General features: G+C 43.0%; 1 protein-coding gene across 1 annotated transcript in view; it reads right to left on the reverse strand.

Annotated features, from left to right (window-relative positions):
- Positions 1–2,223: 2,223 nt before the first annotated feature.
- Positions 2,224–19,059, reverse strand: part of LOC124010879 (ATP-binding cassette sub-family C member 4-like) — a 40,176-nt gene continuing 23,340 nt past the window's right edge. Inside the window, exons 10-29 of the mRNA XM_046323624.1 lie at positions 18,479–18,568; positions 16,084–16,275; positions 15,869–15,963; positions 15,679–15,765; positions 13,682–13,778; positions 13,254–13,454; positions 12,978–13,115; positions 12,752–12,789; positions 12,553–12,659; positions 12,255–12,401; positions 9,820–9,899; positions 9,553–9,703; positions 9,187–9,417; positions 7,348–7,448; positions 6,631–6,978; positions 4,610–4,699; positions 4,316–4,488; positions 3,949–4,054; positions 3,316–3,450; positions 2,224–3,062 (exon numbers count right to left, since the gene is read on the reverse strand). Of these exons, the coding sequence (XP_046179580.1) occupies positions 3,009–3,062; positions 3,316–3,450; positions 3,949–4,054; positions 4,316–4,488; positions 4,610–4,699; positions 6,631–6,978; positions 7,348–7,448; positions 9,187–9,417; positions 9,553–9,703; positions 9,820–9,899; positions 12,255–12,401; positions 12,553–12,659; positions 12,752–12,789; positions 12,978–13,115; positions 13,254–13,454; positions 13,682–13,778; positions 15,679–15,765; positions 15,869–15,963; positions 16,084–16,275; positions 18,479–18,568 (2,661 nt within the window). The 3' untranslated portion in view covers positions 2,224–3,008. The remainder of the gene's footprint in view (positions 3,063–3,315; positions 3,451–3,948; positions 4,055–4,315; positions 4,489–4,609; positions 4,700–6,630; positions 6,979–7,347; positions 7,449–9,186; positions 9,418–9,552; positions 9,704–9,819; positions 9,900–12,254; positions 12,402–12,552; positions 12,660–12,751; positions 12,790–12,977; positions 13,116–13,253; positions 13,455–13,681; positions 13,779–15,678; positions 15,766–15,868; positions 15,964–16,083; positions 16,276–18,478; positions 18,569–19,059) is intronic.

Genomic DNA, 19,059 nt, shown 5'->3' on the forward strand with positions numbered 1-19,059 from the left:
CTGTAGCCACTGCATCAATGTACCAAATAGGGTTTGCGAATGTCTTCTGAAACTCAATACTCAGGTAGTTTGAATATGAATCCCATTAAATATTTAGTCAAAAGGGCAATTTCCTAGGCAACAATGTAGCAAATACTGTCTGGGAGTGGCCTGAGTGGGAGGGGAAAACTGACAATTGGCTTATTGGCAGAGAGGTTATTCTTCTTATTGGTCTATTAACTCATTTACCGCATGGTGATGTCACCATGGCGTTGGATGGAGCGAGACATGATGTCCCAGGTGTGCTCAATTGGATTCAGGTCTGGGGAACGGGCGGGCCAGTCCATAGCATCAATGCCTTCCTCTTGCAGGAACTGCTGACACACTCCAGCCACATGAGGTTTAGAATTGTCTTGCATTAGGAGGAACCCAGGGCCAACCACACCAGCATATGGTCTCACAAGGGGTCTGACAATCTCATCTCGGTACCTAATGGCAGTCAGGCTACCTCTGGAGAGCACATGGAGGGCTGTGCAGCCCCCAAAGAAATGCCATCCCACACCATGACTGACCCACTGCCAAACCGGTCATGCTGGAGGATGTTGCAGGCGGCAGAACGTTCTCCACAGCGTCTCCAGACTCTGTCACGTCTGTCACATGTGCTCAGTGTCAACCTGCTTTCAACTGTGAAGAGCACAGGGCGCCAGTGGCAAATTTGCCAATCTTGGTGTTCTCTGGCAAATGCCAAACGTCCTGCACGGTGTTGGGCTGTAAGCACAACCCCCACCTGTGGACGTCGGGCTCTCATACCACCCTCATGGAGTCCGTTTCTGACCGTTTGAGCAGACACATGCACATTTGTGGCCTGTTGGAAGTCATTTTGCAGGGCTCCTCCTTGCACAAAGGCAGAGGTAGCGGTCCTGCTGCTGGGTTGTTGCCCTCCTATGGCTTCCACGTCTCCTGATGTACTGGCCTGTCTCCTGGTAGCACCTCCATGCTCTGGACACTACGCTGACAGACACCGCAAACCTTCTTGCCACAGCTCGCATTGATGTGCCATCCTGGATGAGCTGCACTACCTGAGCCACTTGTGTGGGTTGTAAGACTCTGTCTCATGCTACCATTAGATTGAAAGCACCGCCAGCATTCAAGTGACCAAAACATCAGCCAGGAAGCATAGGAACTGAGAAGTGGTCTGTGGTCACCACCTGTAGAACCACTCCTTTATTGGGGGTGTCTTGCTAATTGCCTATAATTTCCACCTGTTGTCTATTCCATTTGCACAACAGCATGTGACATTTATTGTCAATCAGTGTTGCTTCCTAAGTGGACAGTTTGATTTCACAGAAGTGTGATTGACTTGGAGTTACATTTGTGTTGTTTAAGTGTTCCCTTTATTTTTTTGAGCAGTGTATAAAAAGAAAAGGCACATGCTGGATTCAAACTGGCAACCTAGCCCATCATAGCCTGTGTTTTAACACCCTCCATCCCCCTCCAACCTGCAACCCTAAAAGGCTGTTCTTTATTTGACTCTCACCTGCTCTCACCTCTTGCAAGCTCCGCCCACTGACCATTGAACTTTCATCCAACCATTCACATTCGTCAGAATGAACAAGATTGGAACAAGATTGGATAAGAAACTCTGCCGCTGTGTTTAGACAGGCAGCCCAATTTGGATATTTTTTTCAGGTCTGAAAAAGATCTGATGCGATTGTTCAAAAGACCATTTAGTGGAGAAAAATATCAGAATCAGGCTGCCTGTCTAAACGCAGCCTACTTGGCCTTTTTATATAATGCATCCTCCTACTCACATTGCACAAGGTTCTCTTTAGATCATCATGATTATCACAAAGTATTCACTGAAGAATGTCACAGATAATGCATTTAAATACTTGATATACTTGACAAACCTGTATATATTTGGTTTATCTAAAGGTGGATAGTGTAAAGGGAAATAATTGTGGGAAGAGGCTTACAAAACCAGCTTGTGAAACGATGGTGTAAAATTGAGGAGTTATCATTTTGGTCCCTTTTCTTTAGTCAATACTAATTAGTATTAAACTCAAAGAAAAGCACCTACATGTTTGATTTGAAGACCTGACATAAGAGAGAAGACTTTTTAAAAATAAGTTTGTTTGAAATGTAACCTTCATTTTAATACAAACTTCACTGGAAAGAACATCCATATCTGAAAGTTGAAAAAGAGGTACTGTTGCTCTAGGTACATATAAACATGAGAACACCTTTGGGAAAACAATTTAATTTTACATGCACTGCAAAACCAATAGCTTTAAAAAATGTATACTTTAGATTCCAAGGTCAAGGTCTCTCTATACTGCCCCATTAGGGAATAAGTCAAAGTTCCAGTTGAGTTTAAAGTTCAATGCATTTTCACATTGACGGGTAGGTATTCCTGCTTGTAAATGATCTAGATTGTCCTTACAACCATCACACAGCTTTCACTCATGCAAACAACGTGAGACATACATGGGTTACTCACTTTGGTCAAGTTAATCCTCATGAAAATCCCTGAAATGTAGTTTTCTATTGCACGTATAGTATATGAATACACACGCCAATTAGTTCTATTGCCCAGTAAAGTGATTGCATAAACAGTGCAGCATGTCAGGATACTGTGCAGTAGAATAAATCAATAGGAGTAGCAGCAGTTCAAATAGTAAAAGATTGAGGCACAAAGTATGAAAATGCAATGCTACTTCCATTGTTGTAACACTATTCTTATGATTTGTCAATGAAAGTAGTATTAAAGATAGAACACACATCAAAGTGTCTAAGGAAACACATTTTGTTTCCTTACTTAAATAAAAAAAAGCTGATAAAGCACTGCATATTAAATAGTCAGTTCTATAAATCTTTCCTGATTTTGCAAGCAAACAAGTAATCAACAACTTACCATTTTAAAATGACTCTGGCAGTGTTTACACACTGATCAATTAGTGGAACAAATGTATAAATTGGGCAGATATCTCTTTCTGCTCGTCAAGCCCCCGCACCGTCACGCAACCGTCTCAAAGGCCATTGGCCATTTTTGGACCATGGCTGTTGCCGTTGTTCATATACGCCTGAATGAAAATATTGTGAACTGTGTCAGTGACTTGGTAGACATTTTCAGTTGGGCCATCAGAATTCACCAAAAGTGTAATATACCAGTCAAGTCATTAGCCGTGGCAATGATGGAATAAAATGTAACAAATTATACAGATTTTCTGGCCAAACTTTTTTGAATAAATTGTTAGTGTATTGATTTAAACTAAAGACATCAAGTTAGGTTGAGAGAATGTGTGTGCTGGGTTGGGATGCAGTGTCTGTGTTCACCTGTTTGGCTGATTCCAGCAAGGAAGCTGCCTCAGCCTTGCCCATCTGCTGGACTGTCCTGTAGAGGGCACTTTCCTGGTTCTGAAGCAGGACGTACGGCTCGTCAAACTCCTGGATCATACCAGCGCCTAGCACCTGAAGGCAGGGTCAAAGGTCAGTAAGTCAACCTGGCTGGACTGAAATTATATGGGGTTCCCAAGCAGTTTCACTCAGGCCCCTTTCCAGCATTGGGAAACATCCCATGCCCCCTGTCTTTTTCTGTTCTGTTCACACCCCTCTTGTTGGCGGAGAGAACATTTAGCAGGTTTAAAGCTTATTTCCTGCAATTCTATACATTTTGCCATTTTAAAACTCAAACAAAAATGTTAGCTGACATGGCCTAGTTGATCTGGACATTTCTGGCAAGTTATAAATAGCTCTGTAAGGTCTGCAATGACTGACACAACGAGGAAAACTTCTGATGCATTACCCAATTTCAAAATTGCATTCTACTATTACAACTTTCATGAGTAAGTTTAAAGCCAGACTGAGTTCCTCAACACAAATTTTTTTCTTCGGGGGATGTCCCTCCCCTCCTCGTTTTTTATCTTGTGTTTGAGACAGATTGGTCTACTTGAAGGTAAAAGCTCTCACCAGAATGCGGTCGCTGTCGATGATGGTGTTGAGGCGGTGGGCGATTGTGAGCACGGTGCATTCCCTGAATTTCTCTCGTATTGTCTTCTGAATCAGATCGTCTGTTCTACAGATCCAGGACACAGTTAATCAGGAAAGAGACTCAACCAAGATATAGAAACACCATCACGCTTTGCTTGACTAGTAGATGCCTCCCAGTCGTAAAGCACATCAGCTGCCTCTGCTGATTAGCTCTAAAGGGCAGACAGTCGTGTGTGTGTGTGTGTGTGTGTGTGTGTGTGTGTGTGTGTGTGTGTGTGTGTGTGTGTGTGTGTGTGTGTGTGTGTGTGTGTGTGTGTGTGAGAGAGGGAGAGAGGCAGCTCTTTACCTGGGGTCCACGTTGGCCGTGGCCTCGTCAATGATGATGATGCGGTTCTTCCTCAGGACGGCTCGGGCCAGACAGACCAGCTGCCTCTGACCCACACTGAAGTTGGAGCCCGACTCGGCCAGAACCGTCTCCATCTTATTGGGCAGCTCCTCCACAACAGACTTCAGCTGGACCTGGAGAGGAAACAGTTCCTGGAATAAGACCCAGATGCCACCAAAAGCCCATTAACCTGTATGTAAATGTGAGTATATCCCGTTACTGTATCTGCATCAATGGGAGTCTGAGGAGCAGTACCTCTTGGAGAGCGTTCCACAGGTCCTCGTCTGTGTGCTGGTGGAAAGGGTCCAGGTTCTTCCTCATGGTGCCGGTGAAAAGCACTGGGTCCTGCAGAACCGAGGGGCCACAAACAGAAAAATGTCATAAGCTCTAACAGAGCCATATCTGAAAAGAGAAGGACTAAGGGACAGAGCAACCACAGAAGATCCTCCCACAGTAGCTATAGTGCATTTGGAAAGTATTCAGACCGCTTGAATTTTTCCACATTTTGTTGCGTTACAGTCTTAATCTAAAATTGATTAAATAAATTGTTTTCCTCATCCATCTGCACACAATACCCATAATGACAAAGTGAAAACAAGTTTAGAAATTTTTGCAAACAAAAAAGTGATATACAGTACCAGTCCAGTTCAGACACCTACTTATTCAAGGGTTTTTCTTTATTTGTACTATGTTCTACATTGTACATTGTCATCAAGGCAAAGGGTGGCTTCTTAGAAGAATATAAAATATAACATATTTTGATTTGTTTATCAACTTCTTTGGTTACTACATGAATCCAAATGTGTTATTTCAAAGTTTCTCTTCGATGTAGAAAATACTACAAATAAATAAAAACACTGGAATGAGTAGGTCTGTCCAAACTTTTGACTGGTACTGTATATTATTCAGACCCTTTGCTATGAGACTTGAAATTGAGCTCGGGTGCATCCTGTTTCCATTTACCATCCTTGACATGTACCTACAACTTAATTGGAGTCCAAATGTGGAATATTCAAATGATTGGACATGATTTGGAACGGCAAACACCTGTCTATATAAGGTCCTACAGTTGACGGTGCATGTCAGAGCTAAAACCAAGCTATGAGGTCGAAGGAATTGTCCATTAGGATTATGTTGAGGCACAGATCTGGGGATGGGTACCAAAACATTTATGCAGCATTGAAGGTCCCCAAGAATACAGTGGCATCCATTCTGAAATTAAGGAGTTTGGAACCACCAAGACTCTTCCTAGAACTGGCCGCCTGGCCAAATTGAGCAATCGGGACTTTGGTCAGGGAGGTGACCAAGAACCAGATGGTCATTTTGACAGAGCTCCAGAGTTCCTCTGTGGAGATGGGAGAACCTTACATAAGGACAACCATCCCTGCAGCACTCCACCAATCAGGCCTTTATGGTAGAGTGGCCAGACGGTGGCCTCAGTTAAAGACACATGAACGCCGACTTGAAGTTTGCCAAGAGACACCTAAAAGACTCTTAGACCATAAGGAACAAGATTATCAGGTCTTATGAAACCAAGATTAGACTCTTTGGCCTGAATGCAAAGTGTCACATCTGGAAGAAACCTGGCACTATCCCTACGGTGAAGCATGTTGGTGGCAGCATGCTGTGGGGATGTTTTTCGAGTGGCAGGGACTGGGAGACTAGTCAGGATCAAGGGAAAGATGAATGGAGCAAAGCACCGAGCGATCCTTGATGAAAACCTGTTCCAGAGCGCTCAGGACTGCAGACTAGGGCAAAGGTTCACCTTCCAACAGGGCAACGACCCTTAGCACACAGCCAAGACAGTGCAGGAGTGTTTTCAGGACAAGTCACAATGTCCTTGAGTGGCCCAGCCAGACCCCGGACATGAACCAGATCTAACATCTCTGGAGAGACCTGGAAATAGCTGTGCAGCAACGCTCCCCATCCAACCTGACAGAGCTTGAAAGCATCTGCAGAGAAGAATGGGAGAAACTCCCAAAATACAGTTGTGCCAAGCTTGTAGCATCATACCCAATAAGACTTGCAGCTGTAATCGCTGCCAAAGGTGCTTCAAAGTACTGAGTAAAGGGTCTGAATACTTATGCATATGTCATATTTCAGTTTTTTTATTTTTAATACATTTGCAAAAATGTCAAACTGTTTTTGCTTCATTATAGGGTATAGTGTGTAGATTGAGGGGAAAAAACGATTTAATCCATTTTAGAATAAGGCTGTAACGTAACAAAATGGGGAAAAAGTAAAGGGGTCGGAATACTTTCCCGAATGCACCGTACCTGAGGTATGATGGACATCTTCTGGCGCAGGTCATGAAGGCCGATCTCGGAGGTCAGAACTCCATCGATGTAGATCCTGCCCTCTGGCTCTGCCAGGCGGAAGAGCACCGATACCAGGGAGCTTTTCCCCGCACCTGTCCTGCCCACGATGCCAACCTTCTCTTTGGGCCTGAACATGGCCTTCATGTCCTTCAGGACCACAGGTCCATCTGAGCTGTAGGAGAAGCTGACCCGGTCAAAGGTGATGAGGCCTTGGCTTGGCCACTCTGGAGGAGGATGTTTCTGGGTTTCCCAGGGTGCTTCACTCTCCAGCTCTGTGTACTCCACCACCCTCTCTACTGATGTCATCTGAGGACGGTGAATAAATTACCATATCAATTAAACAAACCTGGTTCTAATCTCGACCGGCCCACTCAGACTGGGAGCTTGGTTAACCTTGGTCTTATGATAGTATGGCTTTTAAATTCTAAAACTTTACAGAACTTCAATAATCCTCACCCTGTTTTCTTAAGTGAGCTGTTTCAGCTGAACATTCCTGAATTACAGGATGCAATTAAAATCCTTTGATTCCAATGAATCTTATTTCTGCAGATCTCTGAGTTTGATTATTTTCTCTGTGGATATTCATTCCCAGGTAAAATCCTTCACATATTGTAAAAGGGCCTGGGGAGCTGAGGGATGGACAATACCAGAGTTAGGACTTTAATGTGATCTTACCATGTTCTCCATCTCTGCACTCTGACGAATGGTCCATTGGAAGTTCCCAAGAAGGGTGACAGCGTAGGACAACACCAAACCCACAGCTCCTGCCTCCAGCCCTGATTTAGGACAGATAAGAACATTTACTCAATTAATTGGCTACATAGCATGTCATTAACCAGAAGCCATGGATTACAGGTAACATCCGCAATGAGTTAAAGGCAGCCGCTTTCAAGGAGACGGACACAAATCCGGACGCTAATAAGAAATCCCACTACGAGCTCAGACGAGCCATAAAACAGGCAAAGCGTCAATACAGCACTAAGATCGAATCCTCTGGCACCCGTCGGATGTGGCAGGGCTTGCAAACGATCACGGATTACAAAGGGAAACCGAGCTGCCCAGAGACGTAAGCCTACCAGATGAGCTAAATGCTCGCTTTGAGGCTAGCAACACTAAATCATGCATGAGAGCACTAGCTGTTCCAGACGACTGTATGATCACGTCCTCCGTAGCTGACGTGAGTAAGAACTTTAATCAGGTTCATATTCACAAGGCCGCAGGACCAGATGGATTATCATGTGTACTCGAGCTTATGCTGACCAGCTGGCAAGTGTCTTCAATGATATTTTCAACCTCTCCCTGACCTAGTCTGTTATACCTACATTTCAATCAGACCACCATAGTCCCTGTGCCAAAGAATGCCATGGTAACCTGTCTGAATGACTGACTATTGCTCTGTAGACTATTGCTCTGTAGCCTTAACTTCTTGGTGACAGGGGGCAATATTTTCACGTCCGGATGAAATGCATGCCCAAATTCAACTGCCTGCTACTCATCCCCAGAAGATAATATATGCATATTATTAGTAGATTTGGATAGAAAACACCGAAGTTTCTAAAACTGTTTGAATCATGTCTGTGTATAACAGAACTTATTTAGCAGGTGAAACCCAGAGGACAAACCATTCAGATTTTTTTTTTTGAGGTCACTCTCTTTTCAATGTTCTTTCATTGGGAATCCAGATTTCTAAGGGACCTTCTTGCCGTTCCTATCGCTTCCACTGGATGTCAACTGTCTTTAGAAATTGGATGAGGTTATTCCTTTGTGTAATGAAGAAGTACGGCCATCTTGAACGAGGGTCACTTTAAGTGTACTGTTAGAGACGCGTGACCAGAAAGCATGCTGCAGTTTGTTTTCTTCCTGTATTGAACACAGATCATCCCGTCTTCAATTTTATCGATTATTGACGTTTAAAAATACCTAAAGTTGTATTACAAAAATAGTTTGAAATGTTTTGGCAAAGTTTACAGGTAACTTGAGATATTTTGTGGTGACGTTGCGCAAATTGGAAGCTGTTTTTTTTCTGGATCAAACGCGTCAAATAAATTGACATTTTGGATATATATGGACGGAATTAATTGAACAAAAGGACCAATTTTGATGTTTATGGGACATATTGGAGTGCCAACAAAAGAAGCTCGTCAAAGGTAAGGCATGTTTTACATTTTATTTCTGCGTTTTGTGTAGCGCCTAGCAGGGTTGAAATATGCTACTCTTTGTTTACCGTTGTGCTATCATCAGATAATAGCTTCTTATGCTTTCGCCGAAAAGCCTTTTTAAAATCTGCCATGTTGGCTGGATTCACATCGAGTGTAGCTTTAATTTAGTATCTTACATGTTTGATTTAACGAAAGTTTGATTTTTATATAATTTTATTTGAATTTGCCGCGCTGCATTTTCCCTGGCTTTTGGCCAAGTGGGACGCAAGCGTCCCCTATCTTAGAGGTTAAGGCACTGGTCAAAAGTGCACTACATACGGTGTGACATTTAAGAAATAATAATTCAACCTCTTACCATCTCTGAGGAATAGGCAGCCAAAGGCGGTGACTGTGACAAAGGCCGCGCAGATTCCATCCAGTCGGAGAGCGAACCAGCGAGAAGTGACCAGGAACAGGAACCAGGACTCTGTGTGCAGATCCTGATAAGTGTCAAAGGTGTTCTGGAATCTCTCCTCGGCTCTGAAGGCTCGGATCGTCCACAGACCTTGGAGGGACGAGGACAGGTGGGAGAAGACGGGACTCCGAGCTGCAGAACACAGGAAATACATAAACTCACACACGCCTGCAGACACAAAGAAATCATACACATTAATAGAGCAAATGTACAATTATCATTTGTCCCTTGCCTCCCCTCACTGTCCCAGTCAGTCCTGTCACTCACTGGTGGACTCCAGGCGTTTGACGTCCCGTGACGTCTGCAGGAAGTAGCGCCTCAGAAACAGGAATATGATAAGTAGAGGAACGACAGGAATGAGGATCCAGGGCATGACTGCCGCTGCCACCGCCAGCACACCAATATTCTGCAGGATCAACTGTGGAAAATCGGATACGCCCCAGGAGACATGAGAAGAAAAGATTTATAGACGCTGGATTGGGAAATCTTTCAAAATACGTAGGTGTTCCCCTCTAGGGCTATAAACTCACTTACCTGACTGAAGTCAACAAAGGTAATAGGTAGCATGGAATCCAGCTGGCCAATGTCCTTAGAGAACCTGTTGAGAATTCTTCCTGTGGTAGAACAGGATGAAAAACTGGTTGAATCAATACCGTTTCCCATGTCATTTCAACAAAACAAATTCAATGTGGTGATGATTGATCAACGTGGAAAACTGGATTTTTAAAAAGTCATCAACATGCTAAGAATGCTATATTTGGATGACTATTCCCTATTGAATCTCTATGTAAGGCCAGAGGTCACCATAAATCAGGTCTTAGTTACTGGTATCTGGGACCCTGAGCCATAAAATCGACAATGGGTGTACTACGCCATTAAGACGTTTAAATTGTATAGTCTATTCAACCCCAAGGTCTTAGCCTTGATTTAATGCTTTGGCACCAGACACGGAAGGATGAAACAGCGAACAGGTAAGGCAAGAGTATTTAGTTCCTCCCTCTCCTCTGGAGGGGGAGAGCTTTGCTGCAAACTTAAAGGAATGTTTCGGTCTTTCCATGTGCATATGTTTGTCTATTAAACCTTTAAATAAAGAAGTTGTTCGCCTTGTATTTTGCATCAAGCAGTTGTCTACAACTTGACCAGTTTTCAATTCCTAACAAACGTAAGGGAATTTGGTATTTTTTTCATCCAACTTTTAACCTAAATCCAATGACTGTGAAATATATATTTATGTACAGACAATGAGGTTGGAGTCATTAAAACTCGTTTTTCAACCACTCCACAAGTTTCTTGTTAACAAACTATAGTTTTGGCAAGTTGGTTAGGACATCTACTTTGTGCACGACACAAGTCATTTTCACAATTGTTTACAGACAAATTATTTCACTTATGTATCACAATTCCAGTGGGTCAGAAGTTGACATACACCAAATTGACTGTGCCTTTAAACATCTTGCAATATTCCAGAATGATGTCATGGCTTTAGAAGCTTCTGATAGGCTAATTGACTCAATTGGAGGTTACCGGTGGATGTATTTCAAGGTTTACCTTCAAACTCAGTGCCTCTTTGCTTGACATCATGGGGAAAATTAAAAGAAATTAGCAAAGACCTCAGAAAAATAATTGTAGACCTCCAAGTCTGGTTCATCCTTGGGAACAATTTCCAAACGCCTGAAGGTACCATGTTCATCTGTACAAACAATAGTACGCAAGTATAAACACCATGGGACCACGCAGCCGTCATACCACTCAGGAAGGAGATGCCTTCTGTCTCCTAGAGATGAACGTACTGTGGTGCGAAAAGTGCAAATCAGTCCCAGAACAACAGCAAAGGAACTTGATAAGATGCTGGAGAAAACCGGTACAAAAGTATCTACATCCACAGTAAAACATGTCCTATATCGACATAACATGAAAGGCTGCTCAGCAATGAAGAAGCCATAAAAAAGGCTATGGTTTGCAACTGCACATGGGGACAAAGATTGTACTTTTTGGAGAAATGTCCTCTGGTCTGATGAAACACAAAACTGTTTGGCCATAATGACCATCGTGTTTGGAGGAAAAAGGGTGAGGATATGCAAGCCAAAGAACACAATCCCAACCGTGAAGCACGGGGGTGGGAGCATGTTGTGGGGGTGCTTTGCTGCAGGAGGGACTGGTGCACTTCACAAAATAGATGGAATCATGAGGTAGGAAAATTGTGGATCTATTGAAGCAACATCTCAAGACATCAGTCAGGAAGTTGAAGTTTGGTCGCAAATGGGTTTTCCAAATGGACAATGACCCCAAGCATACTTACAAAGTTGTGGCAAAACAGCTTCAGGACAACAAAGTCAAGGTATTGGAGTGGCCATGACAACGCCCTGACCTCAATCCCATAGAAAATGTGTGGGCAGAACTGAAAAAGTGTGTGCGAACCTACAAACCTGACTCAGTTACACCAGTTACACCAGCTCCCACTTGTTGTGGGAAGCTTGAGGAAGGCTATCCGAAACATTTGACCAACGTTAAACAATTTAAAGGCAATGCTACCAAATACTAATGGAGTGTATGTATACTTCTGACCCACTGGGAATGTGATGAAATAAATCAATCTTTCTCTCTCCTATTATTCTAAAATGTCACATTCTTATAATAAAGTGGTGATCCTAACTGACGTAAGACAGGAACATTTTTACTTGTATTAAATGTCAGGAATTGTGAAAAAGTGAGTTTAAATGTATTTGGCTAAGGTGTATGTAAACTTCAGACTTCAACTGTATATACACTTTACACCAAATGTAAATCTCAACTAGATGTTAAAATGATATCTGTTCCCAGTGGGAAGAGAACATTTAACCCTTCAACCCATCTCTCCCTAACCGGTTTCAAAGCATTTTGAGGTCAGGAATCAATTCCAAGTCATTGTATTGTACTCAACAAGAAAAAGACAACACAAACCGATTCTATTTCACAGGGCGGTTTCTCACCAATTGGGTTGATGTCAAAGAAGCGTACAGGTGTCCGGAGGATAGAGTTGAACATGCGGTTGTGCAGAGACTGAGCAGCTTTCACCAGCACATTGAACATCACCAGACTCCTGGCAAAGCCAAAGATGACTGAGGCCAGAGTCAAACCTGAACACAGAGAAGGTGACTTGTCAGTCATTACACGATTTTCCCAAGCTACATCCCAGGGAAGGGGACAACCTCATACTTACTTGCAAAATATTCCTTAAAGGGAGAAGGAAATATACAGTATATTTAGGAATGCTCTTCCTCTGTATACCTGCATAAATACCCACGTAGAAACGGAGGTCCAATTCTTGAGTGATGTTGAGGCCATTTTGGACAATCATAGTGCTGTTAATATTGAGTTTCTCCTGCTCTCCTGCCCTGTCAATCAAACAGCATTGTTATTTGAATGTTCACTATAGTCCAACTGAACTGTGAAACAAATAACTACCGTAACGATAGATGCTTCTTACCAATAAGCCAGCCACCAATCCTGAAGAACATACGCTACCTGTGGGTGACAAATTTCATTATAGTTGGTTCGACCATTGCAATGTCATTGGTTCCAATGCACTGATGTGTTCAGAGTTCGATTTTGCACACATCAGAAGTCAAAATGCTTGTATTTACTGTAGATGCTATGAGGTAGAATGGTGACATATGGCTATTCACTGCCTGACATTTTGGATGTGTTAATACCTCCGCGATGAGACTGAGGAGGACTGTGCCCAGCATAACCAGGATGCTGGCTCCTGCGTTTAAGTACTTGAAGTATAGGCTGGCGCCGATGTTGCCCTCCGATCGGCTCTCCTCTGCTACTGTCTGGACAAGCTCCTCCTGGGAGGAGACATGGACAGATAATAGATAACAGGGTATTAACTAAGGGACGAACAATCAGGGAGTCTTCAGAAAGATACAGTCACTAGGAGGATTTTCAAAGGGCTTGAAAAGGAAGTGAGTGGGGTTTGGACCCACCGGAAGCTGGTCAGCTCCATCTTTAACAGAGTGCATGGAGGAGGTGTGGGAGGATATTGAGTTCTGGGAAAAGGCGTGTTTGACCACTGAGTGATTGTTGTTGGTTTGTGGCTCCTCCTCCTCATCCCTCTTCAGCAGGGAGGTGAAGTCAACCCCAGAGTGCTGCAGCTCGGAGTATGTCCCCCTCGCTACCACGTGACCCTGACACACACACACACACACACATACACACGTCAACGCCCTGCCCGACTTCTGGAGTCTGTATTCATATGTAAATGCATATGCCTTTGGGTGAACTATTAATTTCATAAAGATTGACAGCAGACATGTTGTGTGCTCAACAAAGTTAAAGGTAAGCAGAAATGCACCTGTGGTCATATGTAGGTTACAAAGCATGTGTAGAATGTTAAACCCTGCCAGGAACACACCTCCTTGAGGACGAGGATCTGGTTGGCTGCTTGGAGGTACTGCAACTGGTGGGTGACCAGGATGCGGGGCTTATTCTTCAGAATACCACAGATACACCTGGACACACAGACACATGGAGAGAGACAGACGGACACTTTAAGAGCAGTTTCACCCTGCTGGTGAAGGCCTAAGGCCTGTTCTAACTGCAGAGAATGACCCTGAACATCCTTTTACTTGTAAATGCTATACAAAAAAACATTCCTGCCCTAAAGAAGCAGCCAGTAAGTAGACCTAATCTGAGTCTGGGAAGAATGTAGTTCATTTGTACTAAAGGATAGTGGGGTAAGTTGAGCCACCCTTTTATTTCTAGAAAACCATATGCAAAATGAATCATGTGACCAAAAGAAACATCCTCACTGTCAACTGCATTTATTTTCAGCAAACTTAACATGTTTAAATATTTGTATGAACATAACAAGATTCAACAACAGACATAACCTGAACAAGTTCCACAGACATGTGACTAACAGAACTGGAATAATGTGTCCCTGAACAAAGGGAGAATCAAAAGTAACAGTCAGTATCTAGTGTGGCCACCAGCTTCATTAAGTACTGCAGTGCATCTCCTCCTCATGGACTGCACCAGATATTCCAGTTCTTGTGGTAAGATGTTAACACACTCTTCCACCAAGGCACCTGCAAGTTCCCAGACATTTCTGGGAGGAATGGTCCTCCGATCTAACAGGTCCCAGATGTGCTCAATAGGATTGAGATCCAGGCTCTTCGCTGGCCATGGCAGAACACTGACATTCCTGTCTTGCAGGAAATCACTCCAGCATTGTCAGGAAGGGTACCACATGAGGGAGGGTCATGTCTTCCCTGTAACGCACAGCGTTGAGATTGCCTGCAATGACAACAAGCTCAGTCCAGATGATGCTGTGCCACACCACCCCAGACAATGACGGACCCTCCACCTCCAAGTCTATCCCGCTCCAGAGTACAGGCCTCGGTGTAACGCTCATTCCTTCAACGATAAATGCAAATCCGACCATCACACCTGGTGAGACAAAACTGCGACTTGTCAGTGAAGAGCACTGTTTTCCAGTCCTGTTTGATCCAGCGACGGTGGATTTGTGCCTTCAGGCGATGTTGTTGCTGGTGAGGACCTGCCTTACAACAGGCCTACAAGCCCTCAGCACATCGTCTCTCAGCCTATTGAGGACAGTCTGAGCACTGATGGAGGGATTGTGCATTCCTTGTGTAACTCGGGCAGTTGTTGCCATCCTGTACCTGTCCCGCAGGTGTGATGTTTGAGGTGCAGGTGTTGTTACACGTGGTCTGCCACTGCGAGGACGATCAGCTGTCCGTCCTGTCTCCCTGTAGCGCTGTCTTAGGCGTCTCACAGTACGGACATTGCAATTTATTGCTCTGGCCACATCTACAGTCCTCATGCCTCCTTGCAGCATGCCTAAGGCACGTTCACGCAGATGAGCAGGGACCCTGGGCATCTTTCTTTTGGTGTTTTCAGAGTCAGTAGAAAGGCCTCTTTAGTGTCCTAACTTGTCATAACTGTGACCTTAATTGCCTACCGTCTGTAAGCTGTTAGTGTCTTAACGACCGTTCCACAGGTGCATGTTCATTAATTGTTTATGGTTCACTGAACAAGCATGGGAAACAGTGTTTAAAACCTTTACAATGAAGATCTGTGAAGTTATTTAGATTTTTAAGAATTCTCTTTTGAAAGACAGGGTCCTCAAAGGGACACTTCTTTTTTTGCTGAGTTTTAGGAAGAGGTCATCATTTCATAGTTGCACCATACCTCCCCAAATCATCTTGCTGCCTAATGTGTAAATGTATATTTTTAAACTGTAGTGGGTTGTTTTATGTTGTAAATGGGTCAAACTTTGAGCTGTTATTTTGTCTCTTGTAAAGTAATTATTTATCTCAATGGGACAAGTCCAGTAAAATAAAGTTTAAACAATTACAACCTGTTCAGCTGAAACTGTGGTTCACTCACTGTTCAAACAGGTGTCTCCCGACCTCAGCATCCACAGCACTTAGAGGGTCATCCAGAAGGTAGATATCAGCATCCTGGTACACAGCCCTGAGACACAACAAGGCTTTCAGATAGAGACTGGAGGATATTCATCTATAGAATGTACCTCAACTCATTTCTACTCTGGTTTGAAGTGGAGCTGTGGTCTTACCGGGCCAGGTTCACTCTAGCTTTCTGTCCCCCACTGAGGGTGGCTCCTCTGTCCCCTATCAATGTCAGGTCCCCGTCTGGCAGCAGCTCCATGTCCTGAACACAGAAGTGATAACAGCGACAACAGGGGTTAACAGTCATTGAACACAAAGCCATTACAACCACTGCAACTCTCCTAGAATAAATACCATGAGAGCTCCATTCAGTGTGTCTTACCCTCTTGAGGGCGCAGGCTCTCAGGACCTTCTCATACTTCTGAGGATGGAGCTCTTTGCCAAACAAGATGTTGCTGCGGATGGTTCCAGGGAACACCCAGGGCTGCTGGGAGGCGTAGGTCAGCTGACCTTTGACCCTCAACACCCCCTTGTCATGAGGCAGCTCCCCCAGGATAGCGCTGAGCAGGGAGGACTGTGGGAGATGGGAGGGTAAAACAAGTGAGCTGGCTAATATGGCTTACTACATATTTTACTATATGTACTGTGCATTAGGCCGAGGCGGTCACAAAATTTCATCAGCCGGTGATGGTCAAGCAAATAACTGCCGGTCTCACGGGAATTGACTGTTAATTAGCAAACACATTTAGCATCTCGTGGCTTCAACACATAGCCTACAGTATAAGCCACTGATGCAGACCTTTGGAACATCTACACTTTAAAAAGTCTAATAAATCCATGTAATATAGTCTACACCCTCACAATAGATTCAATATTTATTTTAGACAGGTCTAAAGAAACATGATATGAAGAAATGTAGTCTATTTCAGAATGGCATTCTCTGAGTTATCCTTGTGTTTTTGCCATATGGCTGTGGGCTACACTAGTTCATTTAGCAGACAAGATTTGATTACAATTCTGTGGCATTATTTTATAGTATGAAGAATCCAATTGAACAAAGCTGAATAAAATAGAAAGGATATTTTCTCCAAACGATTTGAAGGAGTGCGCACACGCGGCTATTCCGTGTTGAGTGGTTAACAAAGATAGGTACTCCTATATGCTTAATATAGAATTATTAATGTCACTTTAGTTGTTCTACAAATGTTGGACTATATGTTTTGATTTTGAATACATTTAAGGCTGCATGATGTGACTCTGATGATTTGAAAAACATTGCATGAAAGGCATGAGCCCTGCTTTTTTAAATATTGTTTTTACACAGGCCGTACACACTTCATCACTCTCATTCACAATTTGACAAGCACTTGATAATGCCTCGAATTTCCCGGCAGCATTCCCTTACATCCCGTGTTGCCGTAATGTCCCCTAAAAAAATCCATGCCTTTTGCAGCCAGTGGACACAGTGCCATTGGGCTGAATATAATCATTATAATTCCCTTCTACAACCACCAGAATCAAATCAACCTGTTTTACGCAATGAGGCTGAAGCAACAGATCAGAACAGATCAGATCATTTTAGCTTAAAATGTTGATGAACTATTTGGCTGTTTCTTCACATTATGTGCGCAGCAATGCGCACACGGCAGTAGGCTGGAAGCGTGAATGTTCCATTAGCGGGAAAACACCATTATCAAAAGTAGTGCTTTTATTATTAAGGTGCATTTTTATGGTGAAAATTCTTACCCAAACTTAAAACTCACGCGATGCTTATGTATACCAGTTAGGCTCTACAGCCCTTATAAAGCAAATTAATGTGTTTAATTTGAATTTTATTTGTCCACTTTAGTTGTGATACAAACCCTATCAAAACGTATAGGCCTATGGGCAAGGCTACATACGGTGTACATAAGGTGTGCAACTATGATTAGAAAAAGTGATAATATATAAGTGATAGGGTAATATTGTCACCCATATCAGACTATTCTTTATTTGACACCGGCTTTACATATACTAAAACTATCATCAAGGCAAAGGGTAGCAACTTTGAAGAATCTCAAATTTGTTTATTTGTTTAACACTTTTTTGGTTACTACATGATTCCATATGTTTTATTTCGTAGTTTTGATGTCTTCACTATTATTCTACAATGTAAAATAAATAAAAACCCTGGAATGAGTAGGTATGTCCAAACATTTGACTGGTACTGTATGTGTGAAATTTTGTTTTGATTTAAAATGGACCATTATCATGCACCTATCTCAAAACAGGGGCAGGGGAAACAAATGAATGTAATCTATGCACTTAAATAGTGAATGGAGGACGCTTTTCCCGTGGTTCATTTTGTTGGCCAGCCAGGTAGACTATACTCCTGTTGTAAAGAGAAGCAATGTGCTTAATATTAGGAAAGTTGAGAAATAAATATAGCCTACCTATAGAAAGCTGATGGGGTCCTCCTCTTTTTAATAGAGGCCACCACTGATTTCATGTGCAATTGCATAGCCTATACAAATGTTGAGCTCATGGGCTCTCATGAAGTGTTTGATTACATTTTCAATACATTTGCATTGATGTCAGAGTGATTAGAGGGACAATAGAGTGCTGAGTACCAGGCAGTTAGTAAGTTTGGTAGGCTACTAATGACCATCAGAGCTTGGAGAAGCCTAATTCCTGTGACTAAATGGTAACGTGGATATTGACTGCCTTCATGACTCGTGACCGCTGGAGTGGCGGTAATATGGTCACAGTAATAGTCCTAACTATGCATGACCTCTGACCTTTCCAGCTCCCACAGGTCCAATGACAACAACGAGTTGCTCCGATTTCACTGTGAGTGACAGGTTCTGGAGAGACGGGGCATCCAGACACTGTGGTGATAGAAGGGAGGGACATTTCATAGCAACACATGAAGTTACCACACAGGACAGGTGTCTTCTTGTTTTGTACAGTGCCTTTGGAAAGTAATCAGAACCCTTGAATTTTCCCCACATTTTGTTAGTTTTGATAGGATTGGAATTCTGAACTTTAAATGTTATTAGTCATTAGTTGTAATAGAGACCTGAGGGGTGCCAGTTTATGGCCTGTATCACTTTAGTTTCCTGCCTAGCAATAAAGATGCAATGTTTGTTCAGATGTGTAAGAGGAGATTCAGCATAGGAGAACAGGTTAAATATCAGTGCTTCTGTGAATGTCTTTGTCTAATGCAGCTGTATTGACACTCGAAAGAATCAACTTGGTTTGAGCTTTAATAGTGTCCATGGAGTTTTTACTCTGAGAATTAAAACATAACAGTTTTCTGCCTTATTCTAACATTGTTTAAATCGTTTTTTCCCCCTCATCAATCTACACACAATACCCT

The sequence above is a fragment of the Oncorhynchus gorbuscha genome, linkage group LG23 (assembly GCF_021184085.1).
Source record: "Oncorhynchus gorbuscha isolate QuinsamMale2020 ecotype Even-year linkage group LG23, OgorEven_v1.0, whole genome shotgun sequence".
Lineage (NCBI taxonomy): Eukaryota > Metazoa > Chordata > Actinopteri > Salmoniformes > Salmonidae > Oncorhynchus > Oncorhynchus gorbuscha.